Here is a 25,764-nt window from a genome sequence, read left to right as displayed (position 1 = left end):
GGGCAGCTGCCACCTGAAGTTTGAATGTTGTGTGTCCTTTATATAACGAATACATGTTTCCCTGTGATCCAAAGTTTCCTGATTGCCCTACACGAACTTCATTACAATCAATAATGCATCTAATGTTCTTATATTTCTTAAAGCTCTTGGGTAAATGTTTTCGGATTAAATGTCTGCTTGCAAACATTGTCCTCTTGAATCGCCCGAATTTTTGATATAAGAACTGAGACCATGTAAGCACAATTGTGGACACTTGCCTTGTGCTATGCCAAAGCTGTATAAAAGATCTGTATTTAGCAGGACAAGCCTAAGTCTGATCAAAGTGAGAAACGGTTCATTTATGGAACTAAGTATTCTCTTTCTCCCAAGTCGCTTACTTAGTGTTTTCTCTGGGTCTGAAACATCTGGGTTCCAATAATTTAGTTTCAAAGCAGAAGCACCAATAAACTACCAGACGCTTAGAAACATTTTATATGTCAAGCCAGTGTAAAAACGAATCATCTCTCACTTTGTGTATGCAGAATACTTCATGACGTTTTACTCTTCCTTCAGGCAATTCATTTTTGTCAATGGCATTTGGTTCATGTCCTTTAGGTGGTGACTTAAACAGCTCAAGTTCATTTAGTGTCACTTTCAATTCATTATCAAGAATCGTGTTCTGGACACTCATTTGCAGTGTTTCAGATGCCACATCTCTACTGGTCTGTGTTGATGCAACGTACACCAACGGTTTTACTATAATCTCAACATGTTGCACTTCTACTGTTTTCTGGCATGAAAACCATTCCCCCATTTTACACAATACATCCTCACTATCCTCTAAAACACTGTTCAAGGAAACGTCTTTTTTTAATCGCTATGATGTGGGTTTCACGTGACTCTTTGGTGGATTTCTCTTCTGCTGCATCTGAACAATAAAAAAGTATAAAAAACTAAAAAGTTTAATGATGAAAATAATAAATAGCACTCAGTTTTATTAACACTGATACACTTCTTGGTATTCAATAAATTTGTAAATACATGTATACTGTGCATGGTAAAACTGTTAAGTGTGGTCAAGCTTTGTAAATTTAAAAATAACATTTGTCTTCACATTTTATCCTAGTCACTGACTGTTGAACCAAATGTTTGTTTTTTCTAACAAGTCAACATTTCTGAAATAAATTTGTAAAAATAAGGTAACATTTATATATTAATGCATTATAACATATATTATTTTGATATTTTTTAAACTAAAATAGATGCTTACCCCCTTCTACTATTGCACTGTTTAGTTTATTAGCGTATTTGTATTCGTTTTAATTAACTAATAAATTAAGTTATTATTATTGTTATTGCTATTATTATTATTATTATTGATGGAATCCATGTTGTTTGACTTAAGAAACTGCCAATTCCTATAATGATGCAACCTCTGTAGGAGACATTACGGGGATAGAAAGAAAAGAAATAATACGTACTATGATTCCCAGTTTAATTGGGTCTGGATGTTCCTTGTTGGGTCCATTTCCACCAACAAAGTGTAAACTACATAAACATGTATCCTTCGTCACATTTTTTATGGTAAAATCACGTTGGCCGCAATGATATACCCATCGCATACACCTTTCTCTCTCCTTGTCAGGCTTTGGAAAACCGTTTCCAAATCCAATGAACCAAACACCATCTTTCTGATATCTTGAATCACTTGTACATGAACCATAGCAACAATGCTTAGTGGTCACCATATTAAATAATTACTTTTCCAGAAGAATTTTTCGCTTGTTTATAAATTTCAAAATGCTGTTAGCATCCGTGTTACTACGCGTCGCTAGCGGTTTTGTCCGAAAACAACATTGCCGCAGCCGGGGGCAATGACATCATGGTTTATTTTTAGCACATGGCTGAATTAAGTACAAGCGCCATTGGAAAATTCACATGGATTTAGAATCAGAATACAACTTGCATATATACTGAAAAATTATTTACGTTCAGCACTCACTGCAACTGGTCTACATGTGTAACATTTGCTGAATGATCGCAATCTATAATACTGTGAAATGATCACAGTCAGGTGCTGTAATACATTTTCTCATATTCTTCTTTTGAAGTCTGTAAAACTGATTTGATTTGTCCTTTTATCTGATCTGTCATGTTTTGAAGATTGAAAAGATCCATCTGTTCTAACATTTTCCATCATCTAACATCCACAACTCACACTATAAAGCATTTCACTTAACATTAGGCGCCATGTTTAAAAATTATAGACTGGTTCGCTACCTAACTTGTTCTATGGAACGCCAGAGGTGTCTTAAGATGATAATTTGTATTATATGATGTTCATTTGTACTTATATGATGTGCAAACTTCTTTATATGCTGTGCTTTTGTACTTATATGATGTGCAAACTTCTTTATATGCTGTGCTTTTGTACTTATATGATGTGCAAACTTCTTTATATGCTGTGCAAACTTCTTTATCTGCTGTGCTTTTGTACTTATATGATGTGCAAACTTCTTAATACGATATGCATTTGTACTTATATGATGTGCAAACTTCTTTATATGCTGTGCTTTTGTACTTATATGATGTGTAAACTTCTTTATAAGCTGTGCTTGTGTCCTTATATGATGTGCAAACTTCATTATATGCTGTGCTTAATTCCTTATATGATGTGCAAACTTCTCTGTATGCTGTGCTTTCTTCCTCATATGATGTGCAAACGTCTTTATACGATATGCATTTGTATTTATATGATGTGCACACTTCTTTATATACTGTGCATTTGTACTTATATGATGTGCTAACTTCCTTATATGAAACTTCATTATAATGAGAAGCAAAAACGGAACATGCTCAGGCGCGTGAAGTATATACAATGTATATACCTCCATCCCTAGCATCGTAGAACGATGGCCGATAGATGCCGCCAGAATACATCACGTACAAATTCATGTTACTTTGATGTTGTATTCTGGTCTGAATATCTCTTGATTCTGATGCTTGTCTGCCAGTACTTTATCTGTCGTCAACTTGTTATCAGCAAGTGTGAATTTCACTCATGTCAAATACAATTGCTTTTATACTCCTAGCTGACTGTCCAGTTATATTTCCTCTATTTCAATTCCCTATGTTTGAAAGCTAGCTTTAAATATGGGATTTCCAGATTGTATTGTGCATAATAGATTGTAGGTCTATATTTTGTACCAAAATAAGATTAGCTGACTGTTAATGTGATGTGTTTGATTGACAGGCACCCCAAATACATTGTCTGAATAGTTTTGTGGTGTTCTTTTATAAGAGTAAGTAGTTTTATCTTGAAGACATGGAGTATATAATCTAGTTGCCTATGATATTAGTATTGCAACTTTGTTGTCATCTGAAGATTGTCTTAATGATCAGCGATTATACTCCATTAATATTCAACATAGTTATGGCCCTTGATGATTTATAGCTGTAGAGAACAACCTTGTACATTGTGCTCGATTACCTTTTAAGGTCAAACTAGGCTAATAGTTTAAAAAATGTTTTGATATTTTGTAAATGTTATGTTCGTCGTCTCAAGAATTTGTTACACTACAATGATTTTTCACAAGAGCGTCAGACATGTTTAAATTAGTTACGGAGAAAAAGTTCCAATGATCTTGAAATCAAAGCAGACATCATCAACGAATAAATACAATGACTAAAACAAGCAATGACCATTATAAGACTAGTAAATTGTAAAACAATACCTTTTTATAAGTAAGATCGTAAGTGGTATAGCACATAAAGAAGTTCACTAATGTGCAATGTGTCCCTAGGTCTTAAAATGTTAAAGAAAGTCGTTATCTGTTAAAAGTATTGTCTGAAACTGTCGGGCTAATCCAAAATAGCTCATTCTGAAATTGTATAGATGTTGCCATCCAAAGTTGTCACGTACAATGATATAATTGGAATTAACCAAGCTTGCCCACCATGCTATATGCGACACATCATCTACATTTAAGATGGTACAGTCAAACAGGTGTATAAAGGACAGTAAAAAAAGGACAGGACCAAAACTTCTTTTTTAGATTGGTGTCCTTTATAGACAGGACTGAAACTGATCGTATATTTTCATATACTATATGCCTGTGAACGTATTTCTTAATATATAATTCATAAGATACTTTTACGATGACAGACCGAAAGATTTTACAACGAAAATATATCATATAGGGTATAATGTTGAACAATGCTATGCTATAATTAACAAAAAAAACTTCAATATCTTCCTGTCAACGATTCTTTACAGTTACCAAAACAATCTTTCACTATCTATTTTTATTTCAATTTTTTTAAATTATAACCTTTATATGTTTGAAAATAAAAATTTTAGTCAGATTTTTTTTACACGAAAAATACCTTTTAATAAGAATGTATTTTGGAATGTATTTTTGTTTGGTCCAACAATTGCGCATGGTATCTCTACAAATATTCATATCAAGGAAACTAATATCCACCAATATGTGGAATATTCTTCATGTCATCCCATGTCATGTAAAAAGGGTATACCATATAGCCAGGCCAAAAGATACCGACGCATTATTTCAGATGATTGTCAGTTACAAAATTCGTTGAATAAATTACAAACATATTTCCAAAATAGAAATTATCCTACACATATAATTGATTCTGCGCTGAACAAAGCGCATAATCTTACTCAACATTAGATTTTAAACACAGCAGAATGTAAATTAGACAGAGCTGTAATTCCTTTCACAATACAATATAATCCTTCATTTCCTAATATAGGTCGTATAATTAATAAATATTATAGTCTCCTAAATTTATCCAATAAAACCAGCGTAAAATTACTTTACAAAATTAAACCTATTCTCGCTTATAGGAGGCCCAATAATTTGCAAGATTTTTTAATTTTAATTACAACTAAACAGACATAAAATATAAAAAAGATATTTTTTGTCATCTAAATGTAATAGACACCGGTGCTCTCAATGTGCAAACATAAGAGAAAGTACTTCTTTCAGTAGTGCTAATACAAAAGAGGTATTTTCTCTACGTTATAACATTAACTGCATACAAACGGATGTGATTTATTTGATAACCTGTAATAAATGTAGCATGCAATATGTTGGACAAACACTTCAACAAGTGAATAATCATCGCTTTCATATAAAAAATTATAGAGATCCGCAGTTTTCGTCTAATATTTCAGCACACTTTAACACCAAAAATCACTCTCTACTAGATGTTTCTTTCATGCCAAAAGATATTGTGCATGGTGACATGAATAGACTCATAAAAGAAACTTATTGGATTCATAAATTAGATACTGTGTATCCCAATGGACTTAATGTCAATGCACTATATAAAATTGTATAATGTAAATTGATATATTGTATATCCTTTATAACAATATAATTATATGTATGACTGTTTGTCTCTATTTTATTTTATTATTTTACAAATTATTATCGAGGTTTCACCCCCACTCCCCGTTTATGCGTACGTACATTGTCAGTAGACCCCCCATACACAAGTGTATGCATTTGGGTTACCACCTCCCCCTCCATGCGTACGTACTTAATGGACGGCCCCCTATTAGCCTTAATACAATGTACTTGGAACCTTTATTTGATCTTTGAATATTTTCTGTTACACAAATTAATTTAGGTTTTTTTTAGGTACTAAATGACAAAGATACTAAGTCTCAACTTTTAAGGCAATGTAAAGCATCCTTCGCAAACTTGTCTGGGAACTAAATGTCGTGGCTTAATTTATTCCATCCAGGCACATGATTTCACATCCAAGCTTCAATAAACCCAAAGGATGAATATGGCCAGTGAAAATAAAAGCAATTCCTTCTTTGTCATTGTGTGACATTAATAAATTTTAAACATTAAACACGTGAAATGGTTTACTATAGAGTACCCATATATCAGTGTTTTAAAAATGTAATAAAACAATATTAACTAATAACACAAACCTTAATTTTTCTATGATCCAACATCTGTCTTATCATTGCTTCACCACAATGTGTGAATTCTCTTATTATTTCATTAACGAAGAAGTCGAGCATTTCATCATTGACAACCGATAAGTCAAATCTACTGAGGTTGCATTGTTTCATTCTTCGATATACAGACAGTGTTTTGCTGATATCTATAACTGTAAATCCTGTCTCAAGAAGCCCTTCAATAGTAATTTTTGGTATGCTAAATTCATGGCGGCCGAGGTGGTTGCTGATCAAATCTGGTTGACAGCTTCTGTATTTGACGCATTCTCTCCGCATCCTCATAATGTCAGACCTATTGACTAGGCCCAAACATTGAAAGTCATACAATGATAGCTTGCATACAATATCGGGAGAGATTTTCTGTTCTTCAAATATCCCAATGTAAGAGTCTAAATTCAATTGTTTAAGAACATTAGACATCGAGTCTGCCATTTTAGCCCATTTCATAGCTTGGCAACTTCACGCGCCTGCGCAAGTTCTGTTTTGCTTCTCATTATAATGAAGTTTCATATAAAGACGAAAGCACAGCATATAAAGAAGTTTGCACTTCATATAAGGACGAAAGCACCATATATAAAGAAGTTTGCGCGTCATATAAGGACAAAAGCACAGAATATAAAGAAGTTTGCACATCGTATAAGGAAGAAAGCACAGAATATAAAGAAGTTTGCACATCATATAAGGACGAAAGCACAGCATATAAAGAAATTTGCACATCATATAAGGAAGAAAGCACATATAGAAGTTTGCACATCAGATAAGGACGAAAGCACAGCATATAAAGAAGTTTGCACGTCATATAAAGGACGAAAACACAGCATATAAAGAAGTTTGCACATCATATAAGTACAAATGCATATCGTATAAAGAAGTTTGCACATCATATAAATACAAAAGCACAGCATATAAGGAAGTTTGCACAGCATATAAGTACAAATGCATATCGTATAAAGAAGTTTGTACATCAAATAAAGAAGTTTGCACATCATATAAAGAAGTTTGCACATCATATAAGTACAAATCCACATCATATAATAAAAATTCTCATCTTAAGACAGCTCTTGCGTTCCATATTGTTCACCATTAAAATGAATCTGTGAGACAAAGTTCACAAATGAAAAACCCATCTGTTTTCTTAGAAATGGATCACATTCAGTAGCCATAAATAGCAAATTTGGAAATTACTCTTACGCTATTCTGAAACAGCAGTCACCTTTTTAAGAATATTCCCAAATTTATATGAGTGGAATAAAAGAGATGATAATAAAAATGACATAAACAACATTTCATTGCTTTATTTGTTTTATTACGAAAAAAGTGTAATCCATATACAGCCTAGTGTAAAATATAATTTGGTAAGAGAAAAACGTAATGATTATGCCATAAGCATAATAGTTGGCATGTATGTCTTTGGTATGACTTGGCCAGGGTTTGAAGCCGCAACCTCCAGCATCCGAGGCAGGAAATCTTTTTTTGTGAACAAGATAAATACATGTACATGAAATTGCAGGACCCATACCATAATCATCTTATATTAGAATTCGTACATCATCTCTTCCCCAAAAATGATAATACACTTTTTACATGTTACTTTTCATACTCTTAGAAATAAAAAAAATACATGTATATACAATTTCGGAAGCCATGCCAAAATCATGTTATATTTCCGAATTCGTGTTAAAACGGAGTTCGTTAAAGCGGTGTCACATTGTAATAAGTTAAACAGCTACTAGGTTTATACAGAGTTCCATCTTTATAACGCCATTCATACAAACCTCTAATACCCTGATAGTGGAGTACACAGCCCTACGAGCAGCTCTCCAGGTATTGTTGAGAATAGTTATTCACCCTCCTTGTAAAATGCAGGGGAGCTATGAGCAGCTCTCCAGGAATTGTTGACAAGAGTTATTCACCATCCTCAAATTATTTCAATATTAAAGTAATAGTTACCGTATTTTTCAGAATTAATCCATTGTTGAAATGTGACCAGCTGAACATACTTACCTTTTGTCGTCTTAGCAGATGATATTTTTGTATGCACAAGTGCAAAGGAACAGTGATGGCTGTTAACGTAAATGTTATAGAAGAAAAATGCACATTCAAAAGATAAATGCTGGTTATATATGATGTCACCAAATAAACTTAATTAATTAATATTTTAAAGACTTTCCTATCACTCAATTATTTAGGACATCATCATTTACAAGCACATTATGTCATATATCAAAATTGCGGAATCTGTAAACATATGGCATTTGTGAAAGGCAACTGCCATGAAATCTGGGACAAAAATGTAGACGTTCACTCAGAAAAACATCTGGAAATCTTCGTTTTGGACAATAGGATTGGGGAGAGCAATGGATCACTCTCCTGGAAGCAATTTTAAGGAGCATGCCAGTATACAAGAGCACTTGTGCCCCTCAAAACAGAAGCCATTGATACATATGTTCTAAGTTTACATACATGCACAAAATAAAGGTCATTAATAATGTTTACATCATATCTGGTTCCCATTAGCCTAGAACTAAAATAAATCTAAGTAAATAAGGATAAACAAAAAAAAAAATTCTTGAAATATCACAGTATAGGACAGACAGCTGTACAATAAGGGACTTTATAGTGATGGACCAGTGTAACAAAGAAAAAGTTAATAAATTTAAAATGATATACATAATTTGGGGACAAATTCAATATGGGACAATTATTTTACGGGTAAATATAACATAGTATACCTTGTTAACAGGTAAACATAAAAGAGCATATCAGTACCTACTTTACAGATAAACATAAAATAGCATACCTACTTTAGAGATAAACATAAAATGGCATACCTACTTTAGAGGTAAATACAACATGGCACACCTACTTCAGAGGTACAAATAAAATGGCATACCTACTTTAGAGGTAAATACAAAATGGCATAACATTTTTTAACTCAAGGCTAATTGTAATGACTACCTTACAAATCTCGATATGTGAGTATTTATCTTCTCATTCATATCAATTAAAACTGTACTTTGCCATTTCTTACAATGCATGGTCACGTGATCCAAATATTGGAGTCTGCATTTGTCTGGCGACACAAATAATTTGTTAACAGGCAACGACGACTGCGATTAAATACTGATATCATGAAATCTGGTGATCATTTTCCTAACCAATATTGCATGAAAGAATAATCTGCACATGACTGCTGAATAATCAGCTGTCTTTTAAAGTTCCAAGTGATGTGTTAATTGTTATGTCAGAATAATCAGCTGGCTTATTAGAGTTACAAGCGATGTGTTCACTGTTATGTCTGAATAATCAGCTGTCTTTTAACAGTTACACGTGATCTGTTGATTGCTATGTCTGAATAATCAGCTGGCTTTTAACAGTTAGCTATGTCTGAGTAATCAGCTGTTTTATTACAGTTACAAGTGATGTGTTAATTGCTGTGTCTATATAATCAGCTGGCTTATCAAAGTTACAAGGGACGTGCTCATTGCTATGTCTGAATAATCAGCCGGCATTTTAAAGTTACAAGCTATGTATTAATTGGTATGTCTGATAATCAGCTGGTATATTAAAATTACAAGTGATGTGATCATTGTTATGCCTAAATGATCAGCCGGCCTTTTGAACTTACAAATGATGTGTTAATTGTTATGTCTAAATAATCAGCAACCTTATCAAAGTTACAAGTGATGTGTTGATTGTTATGTCTCAATAATGAGCTGGCTTATAAAATTTACAAGTGATGTGTTCATTGTTATGTCTGATTAATCAGCTGGATTTTTAAAGTTACATGTTATGTGTTTATGGTTATTTCTGAATAATCAGCTGTCTGATTAAATTTACAAATGATGTGTTGATATGTATGTCTTAATAATCAGCTGGCTTTTTAAACTTACAAGTGATGTGTTTATTGTTATGTCTATATAATGAGCTGGCTTTTTAAGGTTACAAGTGATGTGTTTATTGTTATGTCTGAATAATGAGCTGGCTTTTTAAGGTTACAAGTGATGTGTTTATTGTTATGTCTGATTAATCAGCTGGCGTATTAAAATTACAAGTGATGTGTTCATTGTTATGTCTAAATGATCAGCCGGCTCTTAAAACTTACAAATGATGTGTTCACAAGAATGTCTAAATAATCTGCTGGCTTTGAAAGTTGTAAGTGATGTTTTGATTGTTATGACTGAATATTCAGCTGGCTTATTAAAGTTAAAAGTGCTGTGTTGATTGCTAAGGCTGAATAATCAGCCGGCTTTTTAAACTTACGAGCGATGTGTTAATTGGTATGTCTGAGTAATCAGCTGGCTTTTTAAAGTTACAAGTCATGTGTTGATTTTTATGTTTGAATAATCAGCTGGCTTATTAACGTTTGAAGTGATGTGTTGATTGTTGTGTCTGAATAGTCATCTCTCTTCTTATAGTTACAAGTGACCTGTGTATTGTCATGTCTGAATAATTAACTGGCTTATTAAAATAACAAGTGATGTGTTTATTATATCTGAATAATCAGCTGACGTTTTAACGTTACAGGTGACGTGTTGATTGCTAAGCCTGAAGAATCATCCGGCTTTTCAGACTTACAACTGATGTTTTGATTGTTAAGTCTGAATGATTAGCTGTCTTTTTAAAGATTCAAGCAATGCGTTGATTGTTGTGTCTGTGTAGTCAGCTCTCTTCTTAAAGTTACTTGTCATCTGTTAATTGTTATGTCTAAATAATCAGATAGCTTATTAAAATTACAAGTGATGTGTTCATTGTTATGTCTAAATAATCAGCTAGCTGTTTAAAGTTACAAGTTATGTGTTGATTGTTATGTGTGAATAATCAGCTGGCTTTTTGCAGTTTCAAGTGATGTGTTCATTGCTATTCCTGAATAATCAGCCGGCTTTTTGAGCTTACGAGCGATGTGATCATTGTTATGTCTTAATAATCAGCGGATATTTTAAGCTTACAAGTGACGTTTTCATTGTTATGTCTGAATAATCTGTTGGATTTTAAAGTTAGAAGTGATGTGTTGGTTGTTATGTGTGAGTAATCACCTGGCTCATTAAAGTTACAATTGGTGTGTTCATCGTTGTGTCTGAATAATCAGCTGGTTTTTCAAAGTTTCAAGTTATGTGTTACCGGCTTTTAAAACTTACGAGCAAAGAGTTAATTGGTATGTCTGAATAATCGGCTAGCTTTAAAAGGTTACAAGTGATGTGTTCATTGTCTGAGTAATCAGCTCGCTTATTAAAGTTAAAAGTGATGTGTTGACAGTTATGTCTGGTTTATCAGCTGGCTTTTTAAAGTGACAAGTTATGTGTTGATTGGTATGTCTGAACAATCAGCTGGCTTGTTAAAGTTATAAGTGATGTTTCTATTGTTATGTCTGAACAATCCGCCGGCTTTTTAAAGTTACAAGTGATGTGTTCATTTTAAACTCTCTTCTTAACATTACTTGTGATTTGTTAATTGTTATCTCTGAATAATCAACCTGCATATTAAAATTACAAGTGATGTGTTGATTTTTATGTCTGAATAATCAGCTGGCCTTTTACAGTTTCAAGTGATATGTTCATTGCTATTCCTGAAAAATCATCTGGCTTTTTGAACTTAGGAGCGATGTGTTAATTGATATGTCTGAATAATCACCTAGTCTTTTACAGTTTCAAGTGATGTGTTCGCTGCTATTCCTGAATAATCATCCGGCGTTTTGAGTGATGTGTTAATTGGTATGTTTGAATAATCAGCTGGCTTATTAAAGTTTCAAGTGATGTGTTAATTGTTATTCCTGAATAAACAGCCGGACCTTTAAACTTAAAAGTGATGTTTTCATTGTTATGTCTGAATAATCTGTTGGATTTTAAAGTTACAAGTGGTATGTTCATTGCTATATGTGAGTAATTAGCTGGCTTATTAAAGTTACAATTGATGTGATCATTGTTATGTCTGAATAATCAGCTGGCTTTTTAAAGTTACATGTGATGTGGTGATTCTTATGTCTGAATAATCAGCGGACATTCTAAAGTTACAACTGATGTGTTAATTGTTATGTCTGAATAATGAGCCGACTTTTTAAAGTTACAATTGATGTATTCATTGTTATGTCTGAATAAACAGCCGGCTTATTAAAGTTACAAGTAATGTGTTCATTGTTATTTCGGAATAATGAGCTGTCTTTTTAAAGTTTCAAGTAATGTGTCGATTGTTGTGTCTGAAGAGTCAGCTCTCTTCTTAAAGTTACTTGTGATCTGTTAATTGTTATGTCTGAATGATCAACCTGCTTATTAAAATTACAAGTGATGTGTTCATTGTTATGTATAAATAATCAGACGGCTTTTTAAACTTACAAGTGATGTGTTTATTGTTATGTCTGAATAATCTGCTGGCTTTTTAAAGGTGCAAGTCATGTGTTGATTTTTATATCTAAATAATTAGCAGGCCTTTTAAAGTTACAATTGATGTGTTCTTTGCTATGTCTGAATAATCAGCTGGCTTTTTAAAGTTAAAAGTCACGTGTTCATTGCTATCCTGAATAATCAACCGGGTTTTAAACTTAAGAGTGATGTTTTAATTGGTATGTCAATAATGTGTTGTCTTTTTTAAGTTACAAGTGATGTGTGGATTGTTATGTCTGAATAATCAGTTGGCTTATTAAAGTTACAAGTGATGTTTTCATTTCTATTCCTGAATAATCAGCCTTCTTTTTGAACTTACGATCGATGTAGTTAATTGGTATGTCTGAATAATCCGCTGGCTTTTTAAAGTTACAAGTCAATTGTTCATTTTTATGTCTGAATAATGATCTAGCTTATTAAAGTTACAAGTTATGTGTTCATTGTTATGTCTAAATCATCAGCCGGCTTTTTAATCTTACAAGTGATGTGTTAATTGTTATGTCTGAATAATCAGACGCATTATTAAAGTTACAAGCGATGTGTTTATTGTTATTTCTGATTAATCAGCTGTATTTTAAACTTAAAGGTGATTTGTTCATTGGTATGTCTGAATAATCAGCTGGCTTTTTAAAGTTAAAAGTCATGTGTTCATTGCTATCCTGAGTAATCAACCGGGTTTTAAACTTACGAGTGATGTTTTCATTGTCATGTCTCAATAATGTGTTGTCTTTTTAAAGTTACAAGTGATGTGTTGATTGTTATGTCTGAATAATCAGCTGGCTTATTAAAGTTACAAGCGATGTGTTGATTGTTATGTCTGAATAATCAGCTGTCCTTTTACATTTTCAAGTGATGTTTTCATTTCTATTCCTGAATAATCAGCCGGCTTTTTGAACTTACGATTGATGTAGTTAATTGTTATGTCTGAATAATCGGCTGGAATTTAAAGGTTACCAGTGATGTATTCATTGTCTGAATAATCAGGTGGCTTATTAACGTTACAAGAGATGTGTTCCTTGTTATGTTTGATTAATCAGATGGCATTTTAATGTTTCAAGTGATGTGTTCATTGCTATTCTTGAATAATTATCCGGTTGTTTGACCTTACCATCGATGTTTTAATTGGTATATCTGAATAATCTGCTTGTTTTTTAAAGTTACAAGTAAATTGTTCATTTTATGTCTGAATAATCAGCCGTCTTTTAAAGTTACAAAGTATGTGTTAATTGTTATGTCTGAATAATCAGCTAGCTTGTTAAAGTTACAAGTGATTTGTTGATTGCTAAGCCTGAAGAATCAGCCGGCTTTTCAGACTTACAACTGATGTGTTGATTGTTAAGTCTGAATAATTAGCTGTCTTTTTAAAGTTTCAAGTAATATGTTGATTGTTGTGTCTGAATAGTCAGCTCTCTTCTTAATGTTACTTGTGATCTGTTAATTTTTATTTCTGAATAATCAACTTGCTTATTAAAATTACAAGTGATGTGTTCATTGTTATGTCTAAATAAACAGCTAGCTGTTTAAATTAACAAGTGATGTGTTCATTGTTATGTCTGAGTAATCAGCTGCCTTATAAAAGTTAAAAGTGATGTGTTCATTGTTATGTCTGAGTATTCAGATGGCTTATTAATGTTACAAGTGATTTGTTAATTGTTATGTCTGGTTAATCAGCAGGCTTTTTAATGTTACAAGTGATGTGTTCATTGTTATGTATGAATAATCAGCTGGCCTTTTACAATTTCAGGTGATGTGTTCATTGCTATTCCTGTATAATCATCCGGCTTTTTGAACTTACGAGCAATGTGTTGATTGTTATGTCTGAATAATCAGCCGGCTTTTTGCAGTTTCAAGTGATGTGTTCATTGCTATTCCTGAATAATCATCCGGCTTTTTGAACTTACGAGCGATGTGATCATTGCTATGTCTTAATAATCAGCCGGCTTTTTAAAGTTACATGTTATGTGTTAATTGTTATTTCTGAATAATCTGTTGGATTTTAAAGTTAGAAGTGATGTGTTGGTTGCTATGTGTGAGTAATCACCTGGCTCATTAAAGTTGCAATTGGTGTGATCATCGTTGTGTCTGAATAATCAGCTGGCTTTTCAAAGTTTCAAGTCATGTGTTACCGGCTTTTTAAACTTACGAGCAAAGAGTTAATTGGTATGTTTGAATAATCGGCTGTCTTTAAAAGGTTACAAGTGATGTGTTCATTGTCTGAGAAATCACCTGGCTTATTAAAGTTACAAGTGATGTGTTGACAGTTACGTCTGGTTAATCAGCTGGCTTTTTAAAGTTACAAGTAATGTCTCGATTGTTGTGTCTGAATATTCAGCTATCTTCTTAAAGTTACTTGTGATCTGTAAATTGTTATGTCTGAATAATCAACCTGCTTATTAAAATTACAAGTGATGTGTTCATTGTTATGTCTAAATAATCAGCTGGCTTATTAATATTGCAAGTGATGTGTTGATTGTTATTCTAAATAATCAGCTAGCTGGTTAAAGTTACAAGTGATGTGTTCATTGTTATGTATAAATAATCAGCCGGCTTTTTGAACTTACAAGTGATGTGTTCATTGGTATGTCTGAATAATCTGCTGGCTTTTAAAAGTTAAAAGTGATGTGTTAATTGTTATGTCTGAATAATTAGCAGGCTTTTTAAAGTTACAATTGATGTGTTAATTGTTACGTCTGAATAATGAGCTGGCTGTTTAAAGTTACAAGTGATGTGTTAATTGTTATGTCTGAATAATGAGCCGACTTTTTAAAGTTAAAAGTGATGTGTTAATTGGTATTTCTAATAGTCAACCGGCTTTTTAAAATTACTAGCAACGTGTTAATTGGTATGTTAGATAATCTGCTGGCTTTTAAAAGTTACAAGTGATGTGTTGATTGTTATGTCCGTGTAATCAGCTGTCTTTTTAAAGTTACAAGTGATGTGTTGATTGTTATGTCTGAGTAATCAGCTGGCTTTTTAAAGTTACAAGCGATGTGTTCATTGCTAGGTCTATATAATGATATGGCTTTTTAAAGTTACAAGTGATGTGTTGATTGTTATGTCTGAATAATCAGGTGGCTTTTTAAAGTTACAAGGGATGTGTTCATTGGGTCTATATAATGATATGGCTTTTTAAAGTTACAAGTGATGTGTTCATTTCTATGCCTGAATAATCAGCCGGCCTTTTAAACTTACGCGTGACGTTTTGATTGGTCTGTCTGAATAATCTGTTGTCTTTTTAAAATTACAATTTATGTGTTGATTGTTAAGTCTGAATAATCAGTTGGCTTATTAAAGTTACAAGTGATGTGTTGATTGTTATATCTGAATAATCAGATGTCTTTTTAAAGTTACAAATGATGCATTCATTGGTATGTCTAAATTATCAGCTGTCTTTTTAAAGTTACAAGTGATGCGTTCATTGTTATGTCGAAATTATCAGCTGTCTTTTTAAAGTTACAAGTGATGTCTTGATTTTTATGTCTGAATAATCATCTGGCTTTTTAAAATTACAAGTGATGTGCGCATTGTTATGTCTGAAGAATTAGCTGGCTCATTAAGGTAACGAGTGATGTATCTAAATAATCAGATGTCTTATTAAAATTACGAGTGATGCGTTGATTGTTATGTCTGAATAATCAGATGTCTTATTAAAGTTACAAGCGATGTGTTGATTGTTATGTCTGAGAAGATAAATATTCGACTTATTGATATAAGAAGGGCATATATTTTTACTTGCTCTTTTAAAGTGACCACCTTTGTGTCATATGCCACTACCATTTTAGTTTCCTCAGGTTACACGTTTCTGACAGGAAATGTGCTCTGACGTTTCACTCTGACATAAGTATCCAAATATCTAAAATGGAATGGGGAAATATCAGAGGAAAATCAGGTCATTGTTATCGTACACAGTCATGATCAGGCATGCGTAGCTTTCTCTAGGGTGCGGGCCAGATAAGTTATTTTTCATGCAACACCCTATGATCTAAATAAGCCGATAAAGCCATGTCTGGCGCACAATCAGTTGATTGCACATGCCTGTTCTAGCATTAAAGTTACTGTGTGAAACCATTTTCCTTTTTTCAGTCACAGTGACCTTGACCTTTGATGTTTTGAACCAAACATCCATAAGTTTCTTTCATACACAACGCATCAACAATCCAAGCCTTGGTATATATTAAAGAAAACAGAACTTTTGTGTAAAAAAACAACAACAACATCAATTGCCTTTCTCCCTCCAGCAAGCTATCCATAACATTTAGCAAAGGTAAGCTGTACTGAACAAAACTTATAAACTGTGCAGAAATCAGTATTTTTTTCTTTCAGTCACAATTATCTTGTCCTTAGGTCCTTTGACCCTCAAACCACTATACTTCCTTCCTAATCTGAATGCAAGTCATTTTGCACATTTCAAAATTTAGATGGCGAAGAATCAAAGTTTGGTGCAAAAAAGAACAAGGTAACATAATGCTATCTGAACTAATGAACACAGATTGATGGACAATATTATAACCATTTGGTGGGTATATAAACAATTTTTCTGATTTTACTAAGTACTAGTCAATTCTGTCTAAAATGGTTCTACCAAGCAGGCATTAAATGGAAGTGAGTACTAAGTTGGTTTACACTTGTGGCAGACATTAAAATGCAATTTCATCACCACTATAGCTGAATAGAAATCAACTCAACTATCTTCTTCCCTTACCTGTGTTTTGTCCAGGACAACACCAGATGGTGGTTTGTGGGCTTTTAAGTAATCAATGAGCTCCAAACAAGACGCCACCTTCAATTTAACGTCATTATCAGTGCTGGGTTCAGCAATCTTATTGGCATTAGAAGCATCCCAGTGTAGCTTGCTGAAAGAGTAATGTAACAGTACTCGATCCCAATATTATTATAACAGAGCAACAGTAAGATGAGTCATACAAGTTCATACTTTAAATGTGTCATACTAATTCATACTTTAAATGTGTCATACCATTTTATGCTTTTAATGTGTCATACCAGTTCATACTTTAAATGTATTATACCATTTCATACTTTAAATGCGTCTTATCATTTCATACTTTAAAAATATCATACCATTTCATACTTTTAATGTGTCATACCATTTCATGCTTTTGATGTTATACCATTTCATACTTTAAATGTGTCATACCATTTCCTACTTTGGATGTGTCATACCATTTCATACTTTTGATGTTATACCATTTCATACTTTAATTGTGTTATACCATTTTATACTTTAAATGTGTTATACCAATTCATACCTTTGATGTTATACCATTTCATACTTTGGAAGTGTCGTACCATTTGATACCATTGAGATCTTTAATGTCAGATGTATATGTTATGCACAAGTTTCAGTAGGGCAATATTATGACACATGTTGTCTGTTCATCCATTTGTCCACAAGTAATTCTTCCTCATCCCAATATACATATATATATGTGTGTGTGTGTGTGTGTGAAACTAGTAGCATTTTAGAGTACCTCACCACAGTAGCAGCTATATGGTACCAACTAAAGGTAAAGTTCGAAATATGAAACAAATGCTAAAATTCAGTTACATCATCAGTTTCTTCATCAAGTTCACATCAAAGTACTTCTGTCTCACAAGGTGGAAGTCAACACATTTGACAAAAATATATTCCACTGTCAATGGACCGTGGCATGGGATGTACTCCAGTTGAGGTTTACCTTTCAGTAATTATGCATGGTAAGTGTGTATGATAGGCTAATGTCATAGTACCACCTCATCTCTGCAATTTGTTCTATATGAAGGAGAACACCATCCAATAGAGGGTTTGACATTCTTAAGTTTGTGCATACACACACACATACATATATGCATAAATATGTATGAAGAATGTGCTGATCAATATAATATTTTCAAGTCAGTGTAAGGAAACCTCAATTTAGAAACTGGTGACTGCAGAGCAGCTTTTGTTGCTTTATTTGCTCATTCTTTACCCTTCATGCCAACATTAATAGGCAGCCAACAGTAGAGAATGCCTACGCAAGTCATGCTTCATTAATGTCTGGGATATAACTGGTTCATCAGATTTAAGGTTTTGCAAGACTTTCACTGTGGAATGGGAATCTGAAAAGATGATAGAATTTTCAACATAATTCGAACATTTGAGCATGACTGTAACTTTTGCAGTAAAAGCTGAAGATTTACCAAGTGACTGGACTGAGATGGTACCATAAGGTTTCGCTATGGCAACTTTAACCATGTCTCCAATTTTCAGATTTACTATATACAAAGATGTATGTGTCTTACAGAAGGCTCTGATTTAATTGATTTTACTCAAATAAAGGAAAGGATATGTTGATGATTTCTGAATTGGCAAATATTAAATATTATTTTCAGGATGTTGAAAACAAAGGTATTTTGACCATGTAACTTGATATATTATTTCCAACATTGATTTTTGCTGCTTCTAGTGAGGACAGCTGGTGGAATGACGTTTGGTTTTTGAGGTTTGGTATTTGGGCCTGAAGACCACATGATATGGGGTTAGATGGATTAGAGGGGCCTAAAGAACACATCACATGGAGATTAGATGGATTAGAGGGGCCTAAAGAACACATCACATGTGGGCTAGATGGATTAGTGGGACCTAACGACCACATCACATGGGGGTTAGATAGATTAGTGGGGCCTAAAAACCACATCACATGGTGGTTAGATGGATTAGAGGGGCCTAAAGACCACATAGCATGGCGATTAGATGGATTAGAGGAACTTAAAGACCATGTCACAGTGGGATTACATGGATCCGAGGATGGTTTGGTAGTAAACTGTAAAGACAGTTTCATTAATCTGAGGCAACGTGTTAGTTCATTTGCTTTGAAGCCGAAGTTCTACATGTACCCAGACAAAGTCCCTATGTATCAGATCAAATATGGAGGTAAGATTTACAAGCTGATTAGTAAACATGAGTATCATATCTGGATAACATTTGGTTGCATCAGCTTTTACACATTATATAGTGATTCGATTGTGTCCATGTGCAAGCGTGTGAATGCCGTCAGCGGATTATCATTTATCATCGAATGGGCATAGTCATTTTTTGTTAATGAGCATTGTAGATATTTTGTGCAGTTGTGATTGGAAAGTTCTCATGGTGTAGTATTGGAGATGTTCGTGTAGTGCTTGTGTGTAATGATGGTTGGTAGTGATGTGGGGAATGATGGGTTTTTGACAACTTTATCTTCTTTCATGATTGTTCCACTGTCAAGTGTGATGCAGTACATTTAGGACTGAAGTCCGATGAATTCAGTGATTGGTACACCGCGAGTTTCACTTTTAAACTTTGTCAGCACATTTGTTTACTATCGTCGCAGTGGCAGGTGTGGACTTGTCGATGATCACTGAGATTAAACAGTTCTCGGTGTTGATATGGGTCTGCGTAGGCATCGTCGGTGTGAATTTCGTACACGAGCGAGTACGTGTCAGTCATAAGCAACGTTGCCTTGTCTCCATATTTATGTTTGATGAAATCGTAATGAAACTTGAGCATGAGCATTTTGGAGAGATCAAGAACTGCGGCACCGAAGTAGATGGGTTTTGTCGAGCTCATTATTGGTTTTATTGGATTAGATCGCAACTAGATCTTCATAGAATAATTTCATGATTGCAAAGGCATCATTTGCCATGAGCTTATCTCATTGTCATAGGTTACTGACAATTTCGATTTTAGTTCAGTGCCTAATATTTTCCATGTTTTTTCCAAACAAGCTATTGTTCACGAGTTTGAAGAAGCCATGGTGGTGCTGGCTCGTTGTATCATAGTTCAGTCATTGTAGGGCTTCATCCATGAGGACTGAGGAAAGTTGAGTGCACGATAAACTTTATTGAGAGTTTGTTCGATAATGCATTTTGTATTAAATTTTGTTTGCTAGATTGAGTGCCAGTTTTTTCACCTTGGTATTTCCAAGTACGAATTTCTTTTTCTGTTGCAGTTATTCCGAAGCAAGTATCAAGTTGATGTCAAGAATTTGCTCAGCGCAGAATGGATAATCGTTATGGACATCGTGGAGATGTTGTGGATATCCAAGGTCGGCTTCAATGAAATAGTTCAGTTGTCATGGTATCCCACATGTCTTTCTTCAAGAAGCTGTTCTCCGGTGATCCACCAAACATCTACGAGATAAGGTCTGACATCGCCTATACATAGAGGTTGTTTTGACAAGGTATAGGATGTTCACAGGCGGCTTTGTCGGATTGTAGTTTTACTGTATTTGTTGTTCGCGATGGCATTTTTTGCTGCTGACGGAGATACATAAAGGTCACTCCGGATTGTTTGAAGAGGGCGTTCCAAGAGAGTCCACGCATGGAGAAGTACCAGAGTGGATCCAGTTGGAAATGGTTTATGCAGGTATGTCTGAATTGTCAAGCAGAAGCACATCCATTTTGAGGTAGATGTCATGATGAACGTTTTGCAGTCGAAGTCGTTCCATATCTGGTTTGTGTATTGGTATGCATCGTCGGTGTCCCTGACAGGTGCAGAAGGGAATAAAAGGCATCTTGGGAAGGTTTCATGTAATATCAACCACACATCGATGTAGTAGAAAGGATAATTCCTTTTGTTTGAGCAAATCCGCTTTGACACCAAATCTCGTTCTGAGGTGTGTTGTTGTTGTTGTTGTTGTTGTAGGGTTTAACGCCATTTTTCAGCACAAGATAGGCTATACATGGCGGCCAGTATTAATGGTGGAGGAAGAACCTGGAAAACCCCCGGAAAGAACCACCGACCCACGAGAAGCTACTGGCAAGCTTTCTCACATAACCACATTAGCCGAATCTGAGACTCGAACCGACCAAGACAGAGGTGAGATGGCTGTGATCCGTAACGGATAGCGCTTTAGACCAATCGGCCACTCGGGGCCCCTTCTGAGGTGTGTAAACTTAGGACAGTTTCCAGTGTGTTTCTCTAGTGATACTGGCATGGAATGAGAGCTATCGATGAAACGGAAAAGGACCAGTCGAGATTGACATTACTTTTCAAAATTGTTGGTGATGCATTTGATTTAGGTTCCAACCTCAGTAAGTTGTTTGACGCGATGATGACTGATTATGCACAATCACCAATAGGAAGTCGGGATCTTTGAAGCACAGATTACAATCATCATGAGGAGCTCCTTGATATTGATTGGTGATATATCTCTGACATTTTTATCATGTGGCTTAAAGTACTCTTCGCAGATGTGGCATCGCTAAGCTGCTTTGTGTTGTTGCGATTGTTGTGTCATGAGCGGAATCATCTGTGCTGGATTTTTAGGAGGTCATTAATGTGTTCCATTCAGCCATGAGTTGATCAAAGAACCAGACAACATAATCCTTGCCTTGATGCTGACGATATGATGAAGACAAACTTTCATCAGTGGAACAGCATGTTTTATATCTGATCGCACATGAGACATATTGATGTTCCACTTGGGTGAAATAATGGTATCAGGTGATGGTCCTTGCTATTTTAAAGATCGCCTCCGAGTCGAAGTCGATGTGGAAGGGTTGTGCATATATTTGTATGGTGGCCTTTTGAACTGTAGTGTTCCATCGTGTGGTATCTGATAGGTCTGTAGTTCTTGACAGTATCCTTACGACACGTGGTTGTGTAATTTTTATGGTTCAGGAAAGCATTGTAAGCAACGATACCAGAAATATCCATGATTCTTATAATGAGCATAGTGAGATTGGCATAACTGACTGAAGTCTCTGATATACACAAAATAGTTTGGTAATACAGCAAATTGATGCTGTATTACTTCCACTTATCAGTGTAAATTTTGGAAGTTTGAAACGAGACAGAACTGAATCCGGTGAAGACCCATGCCAATCTTGACTCTTGAAAATCTTCAATGAGATGTTGGATAAGTGACCATGCTATGTCAATGAGGTGACTAAAATCGTCACTGCGATAAACGATCAACGATTTGGATTTCATCCACACATTGATGCTCTTGTGATCCACAGCTCAAACAAAATTAACGTTGATACCTACTACAAGTTTGATGACTGTGTATGAGCTTAGTTCTGCATCCACAGTAGGTTTTATAATGCATTGTAGGAGTTCTTTATCGACTCCTTGCTGATGCATGTAAGGATGATCATACATATATCATTTGCAGGCGCCTCCGCATGCTTTTTCAGTGTTTCTGGGTAGTGGCAGTGCAGACATTGTGAACAACTCTATTGCCACCCTCGTGATTTTAGTGCGTTGTTCCTGAAGGGCTTCGGGATCGATTTTGGGTAGTTTGTTTCTTCTTCTCAATATCAGCTTGTCGTGATCGACTCATGATCTCATGCTGAAGTCGAAGGAGTTGGGAAAGTTTAGTGGTTTTTCCCTCCAGTGTCTGGTACTTGTCTCACAGTTACTTCATGTACTGCTGTTTGATGATGATTTCTTATCCAGCCAGCATTTTGTACTCGCTCACAAGCTTATGACGAAAAGCGCTTCTTGGCATCCCCTTTGTGACTCCTCTAACACATTTGATCACTTCGTGCAGAAATGCATTCCACCTTAGATACAGCAACTGTGTTGCTGACATTTCCATAATCCTGCCTCTTGCAGCGATTGAGAAATGCCCATGAGATGACGAACAATATGTTGTAGGATCTGCCACTACTTCACACGAAATTTTATACTCCATTGGTCAAGTTTTTAGTCCATCCTTGCGCTGATACATACCAACCTACCTACCTACCTACCTACCTACCTACCTACCTACACACACACATACATGCATACTTATATGGTATATCTTTTGTTTCTTTAATTGTTGTTTTTGTCTGGTTTGAGAAACAAAATCAATGTTGTATATATATATATATATATATATATATATATATATATATATATATATATATATATATATATATATATATATATATATATATATATATATATATATGTATATATACTCGGGTGACTGTTTCTTCAATTGCTTCTTACAAAATGCCTATGGATCAAATAAGTGTGTGTGGTCACCCAAAGGCTGCATGGATTAGTGCAACAAAGCATGCGTTGGAGCGTATAGTGCACAGAATAATGGCCACATCAAGAGGGGAATTCCAGGACTTAAACCCGTAGAGTTCATATCATAGTTAGTCATTATGAAGCTAACACGAATGGAGATGTGCATAATATGCGCACTAAATTAATGCACGTGGTAAGAGTCAGCACCACCGGATATTCCATCCTTGATTTGTTTGTAGGTGGGATAAGAAGCACGACGTACCGTCATCATTTTGTGTTTGAAGCTTATCGTGGAGTCTTTCCCATCAGTTACTCCAGCCTTCATCTCAATGGAGATAAGTCCAATAATTGATTATATAATTTAAGAGATAAGACATGATGGGTAGGAAAAACAATTATTTTTTTGCAATGTCTTTACAAACTAATAAACAGTGTTGTTTTTTTAGGTATCTACACATCAGCTGATTTGAACAATAACTTGAAGTCTTTTAGAAACATCCAAGAGATGGAGTGCTTCAAAATAAGATCTTTATCGTAGATCATGCTGTGCATGCCTTTGTTGTAAGCACTTTTTGTTGTGCCGTCATGAGCAGCACAAGATCGTTTCCTATCCCGACCACCTTGGTGAACGCAATAGCCATGCTGATGTCAATGTGGAGATTGAACGCATTCGCAGACCTGCCAACATTGAAAAATTCAAAATTAGGAAAATCACCATTAAAAATCAGGAAGCAGGGTAAAAGAACAGGCGGTTCAAGAGTAAGGTGTATGTATCATGTTAAAGATGTCTGCTTTTGTTATTTCAGTTCACTGTATGTTGTAATCGGTGCCAAATTTGCTAATAAGAACCGTTTCCTGTGTTGATGCTGACAGGCTGGCTCTTTGGCTAGTTCCATTTTGTTCTGACCATTGGGAATGCTCTCTCAGCTTTGCTGTTGCAATGCGGTATTGAAAGTATTGATAGCATTACTCTTCCAAGGGTTGGAAACAACAATTGGCCAGATCAATCCTTTTGTTTTTTTGGAGAGCAACCCTCTGATGATCTGCCCTTTCCACATTCAATTCTACGTCTAAATTGTAGATTTTGTAAAGCTGCAACTCTCTATGCAGATCATCAGTGTCGATTCCTTTCATTAGACTGGAAAAAGAGGACAGGTCCTTAAACGCTACTACAGATTGATTAGACACAACCACAGCGCTTGCACTGTGTTTATTAATGTCATCTAGACCACCACATCGTATTGAGAGATGCTGTGAGTAACATTGGCGCAATGCATGATAGGCCCCGTGAGGCGATGGACGAATGAAAGCAAATGACTCCTATAATTTTTATCCCATTTCTTTTTATTGGCTGGTGAAAATTCATCAGTTACTTCCTTTTAGTTCTTTGTGTTTCTTGCTGAGAAACTTATCCATTATATTGCTGTGATTTGCTGATGGGGTCGGATAAATAGAACCACACTGTGAGACAATCTCTTTTTGTTTTGGTGGATGATAACCGGAAACCAAACTGAATATGGTAAAGTACTAAGAAACATACCAGACACAAAAAAAAACAGATACAGAAACAGGGAAATGCAAAATGATGTTTTTGTATTTAAAAAAAATACGGATTTATTTTTTTCCCTCGAGGAGTCAAAAAATCGGGATTTATTCTTAAAAATTAGGGAATAGAGAGATAGGTCCGAAAATTGGGATTCTCACGATATTTACTGTACGGTTGGCAGGTCTACCTTCACGATGGAATCATGGAGATCTTCTGGTTTAATTTCACAAGATCCACTGACATGTCAGGAGCCACTTGCAGGTTAATATACTCTAAGTATTCATAAGAATTTGCCACCATTGCTTCAGAAAACATTGTAGTGTATTGATCACCACGGTCTGTAACGGTAATAAAATCATTAGCTATTTTCTCCACGTTTCTATTTACGTTTGCATAAGCTAATATTTCTCAAGAAAGGCCCATCACCTCCTGGAGAGATTCATACTTGGAAGGGTTAATTTTCTCAAGCGCATTCTGAAAGCCACTGGAGGATAAGAAAATCGTCTTTTGATGAGTCAGTGTCCTTAAGAACATTTGCCAGCTTACTCTCAAGCTTGTCCCGCTTAAATCTTTCCAGGTAGTTGTACGCGGCCATGAACTCCCGTGGTATGCTTGACCATGTGATTGGCATTTCCAGCATACGGTGCATCCTGCCTACAATTATCATCGACCAGCAACTGGCAATGTTCCATTGTCACTTGGACCATTTCTGCCATGGTGGCTATATCAAGTCACTGATGTGAATTATATTAATGCATCTATCATAAAAATCAACGAATAACTCAAGCATGTATTTGGCGTTTCTGCTGTGAGCGCTGTAAATTTAAACATGGAGTACTTTGTGTAAGTGCTTGCAATGTAACATTCAAGTGTGGTT

The 25,764-nt window shown here is 34.9% G+C and overlaps 1 protein-coding gene across 1 annotated transcript in view; it reads right to left on the bottom strand.

Annotated features, from left to right (window-relative positions):
* LOC149787057 (uncharacterized) overlaps window positions 1-18,592 on the bottom strand; it is a 70,238-nt gene extending 51,646 nt beyond the window's left edge. The window contains exons 1-3 of the mRNA XM_089976031.1: window positions 18,538-18,592; window positions 17,060-17,232; window positions 542-769 (exon numbers count right to left, since the gene is read on the bottom strand). Of these exons, the coding sequence (XP_089832157.1) occupies window positions 542-769; window positions 17,060-17,232; window positions 18,538-18,592 (456 nt within the window). The remainder of the gene's footprint in view (window positions 1-541; window positions 770-17,059; window positions 17,233-18,537) is intronic.
* Between the last annotated feature and the right edge of the window lie 7,172 nt (window positions 18,593-25,764).

Source organism: Sinohyriopsis cumingii, chromosome 12 (assembly GCF_028554795.1).
Source record: "Sinohyriopsis cumingii isolate HCF-2022 chromosome 12, ASM2855479v2, whole genome shotgun sequence".
In the NCBI taxonomy this organism is placed as follows: Eukaryota; Metazoa; Mollusca; class Bivalvia; order Unionida; family Unionidae; genus Sinohyriopsis; species Sinohyriopsis cumingii.
Note: the sequence above shows the minus strand (reverse complement) of the source record. Positions and strands in the feature narration are given on the sequence as shown.